Source organism: Notolepis coatsorum, assembly GCF_963971535.1.
Source record: "Notolepis coatsorum genome assembly, chromosome: 7".
Taxonomy (NCBI): domain Eukaryota; kingdom Metazoa; phylum Chordata; class Actinopteri; order Aulopiformes; family Paralepididae; genus Notolepis; species Notolepis coatsorum.
In genome coordinates, this window is record NC_140171.1 from 6,045,570 (window position 1) to 6,054,372 (window position 8,803).

The 8,803-nt window shown below is 46.1% G+C and overlaps 1 protein-coding gene across 1 annotated transcript in view; it reads right to left on the reverse strand.

Annotated features, from left to right (window-relative positions):
• The window catches only part of LOC311232531 (actin-related protein 2-B-like), a 91,178-nt gene that overhangs the window by 26,160 nt on the left and 56,215 nt on the right, over positions 1-8,803 (reverse strand). Inside the window, exons 3-4 of the mRNA XM_084319358.1 lie at positions 5,403-5,618; positions 1,296-1,368 (exon numbers count right to left, since the gene is read on the reverse strand). Of these exons, the coding sequence (XP_084175484.1) occupies positions 1,296-1,368; positions 5,403-5,618 (289 nt within the window). The remainder of the gene's footprint in view (positions 1-1,295; positions 1,369-5,402; positions 5,619-8,803) is intronic.

Sequence of the window (8,803 nt, forward strand, 5' to 3'; positions counted from 1 at the left end):
AATGAAAGAGTCATACATCCTGGGGACAAGCACACCGTCTGTGTTCCACGACCCACAATGCAGCTGTGTTCAGCAGGACGCCGTCGTCCATCCGTCTATTCCCCTAAACTGATCAACGTGACCCGCTCGGCAGAGACATGGATCCTTGTCTCAGTCATTCAGACTCGACACTGGAGGTCGACTGTTCCAACAACACAAGTGAAAGGAAACCGTCGAGTACATTTGTTTTTACTCGTCTCTTTGGTGCAGCCCATGAGTTACTACTACCAGGCTATGAAGCTCAGAGGCTCTTAGGTTGTAGTTTCTAGAAGTGAGCCTACCTGTATTTTCTAGAGGTGAGCCTACCTGTAGTCAGGTTGTACTTTCTAGAGGTGAGTCTACCTGTAGTCAGGTTGTACTTTCTAGAGGTGAGCCTACCTGTAGTCAGGTTGTACTTTCTAGGAGGTGAGCCTACCTGTAGTCAGGTTGTACTTTCTAGAGGTGAGCCTACCTGTAGTCAGGCTGTACTTTCTAGGAGGTGAGCCTACCTGTAGTCAGGTTGTACTTTCTAGAGGTGAGCCTACCTGTAGTCAGGCTGTACTTTCTAGGAGGTGAGCCTACCTGTAGTCAGGTTGTACTTTCTAGGAGGTGAGACTACCTGTAGTCAGGTTGTACTTTCTAGGTGAGACTACCTGTAGTCAGGTTGTACTTTCTAGAGATGAGCCTACCTGTAGTCAGGTTGTACTTTCTAGAGGTGAGCCTACCTGTAGTCAGGTTGTACTTTCTAGAGATGAGCCTGTAGTCAGGTTGTACTTTCTAGAGGTGAGCCTACCTGTAGTCAGGTTGTACTTTCTAGAGGTGAGCCTACCTGTAGTCAGGTTGTACTTTCTAGAGGTGAGCCTACCTGTAGTCAGGTTGTACTTTCTAGAGGTGAGTCTACCTGTAGTCAGGTTGTACTTTCTAGAGGTGAGTCTACTTGTAGTCAGGTTGTACTTTCTAGAGGTGAGTCTACTTGTAGTCGGGTTGTACTTTCTAGAGGTGAGCTACCTGTAGTCAGGTTGTACTTTCTAGAGGTGAGTCTACTTGTAGTCGGGTTGTACTTTCTAGAGGTGAGCCTACCTGTAGTCAGGTTGTACTTTCTAGAGGTGAGTCTACTTGTAGTCGGGTTGTACTTTCTAGAGGTGAGCTACCTGTAGTCAGGTTGTACTTTCTAGAGGTGAGCTACCTGTAGTCAGGTTGTACTTTCTAGAGATGAGCCTGTAGTCAGGTTGTACTTTCTAGAGGTGAGTCTACCTGTAGTCAGAACATGAACCTACCTTGAGCGTAGAGCGTGAGCACGGCCTGGATGGCGATGTAAACCCCCGAGAACTGGTAGGTCTCAAACATCACCTGGAGGGACAGACAGTGTGGACCACTTTAACGTTTAAACAAACGGCACTGGACCGCAAATTACATCACGCCATAAATCCATCTCTACAGAATGTATGAATTAATGTTGCGTTTTTTCCCCACATGTAGCCAAGAGTAAATACCCTAACCCTGTCAAAACAGCAGTCAAAGTGTATATTTTCAGCAGGGATGTCCGATATTATCGGCCGATATCGGCATTAAAATGACATATCGGAAAAGATCTGTATCGGTTTTCCAAAAAAAAAAAAAAAAAAAAAAAAGTTTTACATTTCTATAACCTTTATTTACCCAGGCAAGCAAGTAAGAACAAATTCTGATTTCATTTATTGTCAAAAGTATGCATAATGTTGTGTTAATTCCACAACAAGAGATATGTAATGTTAATTACCTGAAATGATAAAAAAATTTGGGGGGGGGAAACCCTGCATATATCGGTATCGGTTGATATCGGTATCGGAAATTAAGAGTTGGACAATATCGGTATCGGTAAAAAAGCGAGCATCGAGCATCCCTAATTTTCAGCAATACGTTTGTTTACCAATGGTTTAAGTCTTAGTGAAATATGAATTATAGAAATCTAGTCAGAAAAAGGCGAATATTGACACGAGGAAATGCATGCCGCAATTTTGTTTGTAGTCCTATGAGGAGAGGAGACCCAGGACTTTCGATGTGCTTTCGAATTTCTAAAAACTACACTACCCAGCTCATGCCAGCCCCTGTCAATCATCTGACTTCTGGTTATACTTTTTTAATTTATAAAAAATGTCGGGATCATCTCCCACAAACCTGAACGTTATTGCCATAAAACTGAACGCAGTTAGTTTCTACCTTTCTGTGAACGTCTAGCAAAAAAAACTCCTTTGGTTAATCACAATTTACTCAAGCCTAGTAACGGACACAATATTTCTGTATCCATAGATGTCCCTAGATACCAAGAACATGCAAATGGACCTTGTAGAAGTGGAGCAATCTTCCATTTACTTTAGGCAGATTCAGAAAATAGGGCTCAGGCCTCTTTAGCCCAAGCGGACCACAGATGACATCACGTCATAAATCTCCAGACTATATCAATACAAGTAGCGTTTTGTTTTCCAAATGTATCCAAGAGTAAAGACCCTAACTATGTCACAACAGCAGTCAGTGTATATTTTCAACAATATGTTCGTTTACCACTAAAGTGTTATTAGTGAGATGTTAGTTTATGGAATATTTTCATAATTTAGCAAATATCCACCATTTTGAATTAGCAGCACGGCACCGATTGTAGTCATATGAGGAGAGGGCATCCAGAGCTCTCAATGAGTGTTGAAATTTAGAAAAACTACCTTTCCCAGCCGATTCCAGCAAGCAAATGACTTCTGTATGAATTATTTTTATTCATCTTATTTCTCTGGATTCTCTATCACAAAACTGAACGTTATTGGCATAGATTGGAGCACAGTTAGTGTGTCTACCTTCTGTGAATATTTAGCAACAATCCCCCCCCCCCCCCCCCGTTGCAATCCGATCCAAAATGGCGGAGCCATATCCATTATAAGAATGGAACTGTACATACAGTAGATTTCATTCACGGTTCTTCCTGCACGCCTGGAGATACTAAATCCAAATTGAACTCATCCAAACATTTATACATTAATATATTTTAAGGCCTTAAATTGAGAATAATGAGTTTAATACTTTTTAATAGCCCGCAGATACCCTGGTTTTAACGGAGGAATACTTTAAGAGGTCCACTGCTCAGATTAGAAAGCATCCAGGCTCAAGGCATTTGGTTCAGCGAACGCAAAATTTGAGGAACATTTGTTGTGTTGCCTCTGTAAGTTAAGATCGATACGATGTTCAAAAGTGTCCCTTTTGAAGAAATGCATTTTCAAAAACACAAACCTTGATGAACCTCAACCATCCTCCTCCTCCTCCACCCTCCATCCTCCTCCTCCTCCACCTCCATCATCTACCTCCTCCACCCTCCATCATCTACCTCCTCCACCCTCCATCCTCCTCCACCGTCTACCTCCATCATCTACCTCCTCCACCGTCTACCTCCATCATCTACCTCCTCCACCGTCTACCTCCATCATCTACCTCCTCCACCCTCCATCATCTACCTCCTCCACCCTCCATCATCTACCTCCTCCACCGTCTACCTCCATCATCTACCTCCTCCACCGTCTACCTCCATCATCTACCTCCTCCACCGTCTACCTCCATCATCTACCTCCTCCACCGTCTACCTCCATCATCTACCTCCTCCACCCTCCATCATCTACCTCCTCCACCGTCTACCTCCATCATCTACCTCCTCCACCCTCCATCATCTACCTCCTCCACCCTCTACCTCCATCATCTACCTCCTCCACCCTCCATCATCTACCTCCTCCACCCTCCATCATCTACCTCCTCCACCCTCCATCATCTACCTCCTCCACCCTCTACCTCCATCATCTACCTCCTCCACCCTCCATCATCTACCTCCTCCACCCTCCATCATCTACCTCCTCCACCCTCCATCATCTACCTCCTCCACCGTCTACCTCCATCATCTACCTCCTCCACCATCTACCTCCATCATCTACCTCCTCCACCGTCTACCTCCTCCTCCTCCTCCACCCTCCATCATCTACCTCCTCCTCCTCCTCCACCCTCCATCATCTACCTCCTCCTCCTCCTCCACCCTCCCATCATCTACCTCCTCCACCCTCCATCATCTACCTCCTCTACCCTCTACCTCCTCATCCTCCACCATCTACCTCCTCCACCCTCTACCTCCTCCTCCTCCTCCACCCTCCATCATCTACCTCCTCCTCCTCCTCCACCCTCCATCATCTACCTCCTCCTCCTCCACCCTCCCATCATCTACCTCCTCCTCCACCCTCCATCATCTACCTCCTCCACCCTCTACCTCCTCCACCCTCCATCATCTACCTCCTCCACCCTCTACCTCCTCCACCCTCTACCTCCTCCACCCTCCATCATCTACCTCATCCTCCACCCTCCATCATCTACCTCATCCTCCACCCTCCATCATCTACCTCATCCTCCACCCTCTACCTCCTCCACCCTCTACCTCCACCTCCTCCTCCCTCTACCTCCTCCACCTCCTCCACCTCCTCCCTCTACCTCATCCTCCACCCTCTACCTCCTCCACCCTCTACCTCCTCCACCTCCTCCCTCTACCTCCTCCTCCACCCTCTACCTCCTCCTCCACCCTCTACCTCCTCCTCCCTCTACCTCCACCTCCTCCCTCTACCTCCTCCTCCACATCCTCCTCCGTCTACCTCCTCCTCCACCCTCTACCTCCTCCACATCCTCCCTCTACCTCCTCCTCCACCCTCTACCTCCTCCACATCCTCCTCCCTCTACCTCCTCCTCCACCCTCTACCTCCTCCACCCTCTACCTCCTCCACATCCTCCACCCTCTACCTCCTCCTCCTCCACATCCTCCTCCACCCTCTACCTCCTCCACATCCTCCTCCCTCTACCTCATCCTCCACCCTCTACCTCCTCCTCCACCCTCTACCTCCTCCTCCTCCACATCCTCCTCCCTCTACCTCATCCTCCTCCATCTACCTCCTCCTCCTCCACATCCTCCTCCCTCTACCTCATCCCTCTACCTCCTCCTCCTCCACATCCTCCTCCCTCTACCTCATCCTCCTCCCTCTACCTCCTCCTCCTCCACATCCTCCTCCCTCTACCTCATCCTCCTCCCTCTACCTCCTCCTCCTCCACATCCTCCTCCCTCTACCTCCTCCTCCTCCCTCTACCTCCTCCTCCACCCTCTACCTCCTCCCTCTACCTCATCCTCCACCCTCTACCTCATCCTCCACCCTCTACCTCCTCCTCCTCCACATCCTCCACCCTCTACCTCATCCTCCACCCTCCACCTCTACCTCCTCCACATCCTCCACCCTCTACCTCATCCTCCACCTCTACCTCCTCCTCCACCCTCTACCTCCTCCTCCTCCTCTACCTCCTCCACCTCCCCTTTGAAGAAATGTACTTTGAAAAGCACCAACCTCGATGATCTTCTCCCGGTTCTTGGTGGGGTTCATGGGCGGCTCCGTGAGCAGGATCTTGCAGTCTCTGGAGGTGATGTTGAGCTTCTCGGGGCCGAAGGTGTAGTCCCACAGGTGCTTCATGTCGTCCCAGTTCCGCACGATGCCGTTCTCCATGGGGTAGTTCACCTCCAGCATGGAGCGCAGCTCGCTGGCCTCGTCCCCCACCATCAGGTCCTGAGAGGAGGGGCTCAAAGGGTCAAGAGGTGGTCGGGACAACGGTGTTACATCCGTGAATGTTGTGAATTTTTATCACAATTGCAATATTGGTTAAAAAAAAAATCGCAATTAGATATTACTTTCTAAAATGTTCGGCCCAGTTCATCAGCCCTGGTGACATCCCCCCCCCCCCCCCCCATCATCCTCTACCTCCATCATCCTCTACCTCCATCATCCTCTACCTCCATCATCCCCCTCCTCCATCCCCCTCCCCATCCTCCTCCATCCCCCTCCCCATCCTCCATCCTCTACCTCCTCCATCTGTCAGGATCTCTGGGTAACAGTACTGTATATTTGCATATCGTATATGTCACAAATGTAACAGTACTATATACCTGTATGTCCCTATGTCATAAATGACATGCATGTTGTGTTGTATGTAGGGCTGGGCGATTAAACGATTTAATCGAATTAATGATTTAGGATGATTTTTTTTAAATTAAAAATCTTTTCCCCCAAGGGTCACCTTTTATTTTACAAAAAGTGATGTTTGGTGAAAGTTAGATTTGCACTTTATTAATCCCAATAGGGAAATTCATTCTTGTTTGATGATCAAGAGGCACCTTTTATTTGTTTTAAGTGAAGTTTGGTGAAAAAGCAAGTTATTGCACTATTAATCCCAATAGGGAAATTCATCTTTGTTTGATAATTTTTTTGTGTCAAATAAAAACAAAGGTTATTTGAATGATTTCCTTGGCGTTTCTAGTTTTCAAGAGAAGAAAATTGATTAGAATCGTAAATCGGATTAAAAAAAAAAATATCTGAGATTTTATTTTTAGGCCATATCGCCCAGCCCTAGTTGTATATTATAAATGTCACTATGAATTGAAAATGGGGGGGGACCCTGATGTAAACAAGACAAACATCTTTCTCTGGTCTGCATCCCCTTAACAATTGTGTGTATTGAGCCGTACTGTATTGTACCCATTCTGCAATCTGTTAAAGTTCTCATTCATTCATTCTACCTCCATCCACTAGACTTGAATTCAGTTGTCTCCCTTACATCCCTGCCGTCCACAGCTGTACCGCCTACACACAGTCTCAATTATGCTGCATTCTTTTATTAACCAGCCATGTTTGCACATTCTTACCCTACTTGCATCATGGTCTGTACATGTCCAGCCTGCTCCGTGTCACCGTCAGCTGAGGACCGGGTGCCGTTAATGTTAGTTACCTCATCTCTCATGCTCTGTATTCACTACAACTACCTCATGGTGCTTCCACTCCGCAGCCACACTCATGGTGCTTCCACTCCGCAGCCACACTGCTACATTGTACTAAATAGAGCTTATGTGTAATACAATATATATAAATTAAATACGTATATGGATGTACATGGTACTAAATATGGCTTATGTAAATATGGCATATATATATATATACCGGTATATACATATATGGACATGGTTGCCTCCGCCGTCACGTCACATTGACGCAAGAGGTGGTCCGTTTGTTAGTGTTAAAACTGACAAGATGCGACAGTTCGGTTGGATAGAGTAGGTTAGACTTGCATAAAGATTATTCCACACAGAAGGTTCTCCCTTTGAGGTGAACCAGACACCACCAGCATGCCACAGCATCAAGATGCAAGGTCAAAGTTCAACACATTGTTCAACACAAATTCAACACGACATGTCTTGACTACTAGGGTTAATCCAAAGAGATTAAAGCTAGAGGGTGTAGTTCTTATCTACACAGTACAGAGAGATTAAAGCTAGAGGGTGTAGCTCCCATCTACAGTTCCTACTTCCTACACCCAAAGACGACAACACTGCTTCTTCCTCATTTGAGATTCAATCGCGGTTGGAACACTGAACGTTGCACATTACTGCCACCTGGTGGAAAGAGTGATGGGGAGCAGTGTGTCCTACTTGCAGAATGAATGGAGAGCCTCTGGTAAAACCCTGAACGCTCTTGTGTAATCATCCGACCTGCTGGACCCCTCAGCCTTTAATGAGGCTCCACAGACTCGGACCTGTAGTCCAACAGTCCTCATCCCTCAACACCCCCGCACCCACACACGACCAGTGGCCACTACAAGTAACCTGTAAAACTGTGGGAAAGGCAGCGTTCTTTCCGTGTAGGGCTGTCACTAACGTTATTAGCTTAGCGCCCTATAACTAGCCTTGCAGGAATTACCCCAGACCATTGTGGTATATAGTTCATATTCAGGATGCTATAAAACGGGAACGTATTGATGAAAAAAATTCTCTTTATGGCATATTGAAGCAGGGAAGGTTTATACTGTCAATTGACAATGACAATAGACACTAGGACTTCAACGATTAGTCGACGACGTCGATCATAAAAACTCGTCGACGCAGACTTCTTGCGTCGATTAGTTAAAAAAAAAAGAATTATTATTATTATTATTATTGTTTTTTTTTATTTTTATTTGTTTGCACTACCTATCTTTGTGAAAGTGGCTTCTCAGCTCTGGTCCAGCCAGCTGAAGACTTCTTAGCTTAACATAATAGACCGACAGTAAGTTTGGGGGAACTAATGGGATAACTGGGGATGTTGTTTGGTCCTGACAAGAGTCTCAAAGCAACTCTTGAGGTCATGCTCAATGTCCAATCTGTTCCTCTGCTCTGTCTTCAGCTGGACCAGAGCTGAGAATCCACTTTCACAAAGATAGGTAGTGCAAAAAAAATAAAAAATAAAGTATAATATATATATATATATATATATTTTTTTTTAAATATAATCTTTTTTCGATTAGTCGACTAATCGAAAAAATCATTAGTTGCAGCCCTAATGGACACATAAAATATAGATTTAGCTCTACAAACAACCTCCCGCACAGTGAAAACTTGTAATGAAAAGCTGGCCTCATGGAGTGGGATTAGATGGGTCCCAATGTGTTAAGGAAAACTATGAAGTAGCAAACAATTTACACACAAAAAGACAACACACCCATTCCCGTTGAGACGAGGAGCTCGACCAGAGCGCCGTGTTAACAAACAGCAGAACTGTAAACCACAAACATCCTGTAAACACTTACCATCTTTCTGCTATTCTACCTCGACAAAGAAAGAGGGATGCGAGGAGGAGAAGAGGGAAGGCGGAAGGAGGAGAGGATCATAGAGAAGAGACATAGGTGACCAGATTTAGGGGTGTAGGGTGTGTGCGTGTGGCGTGCT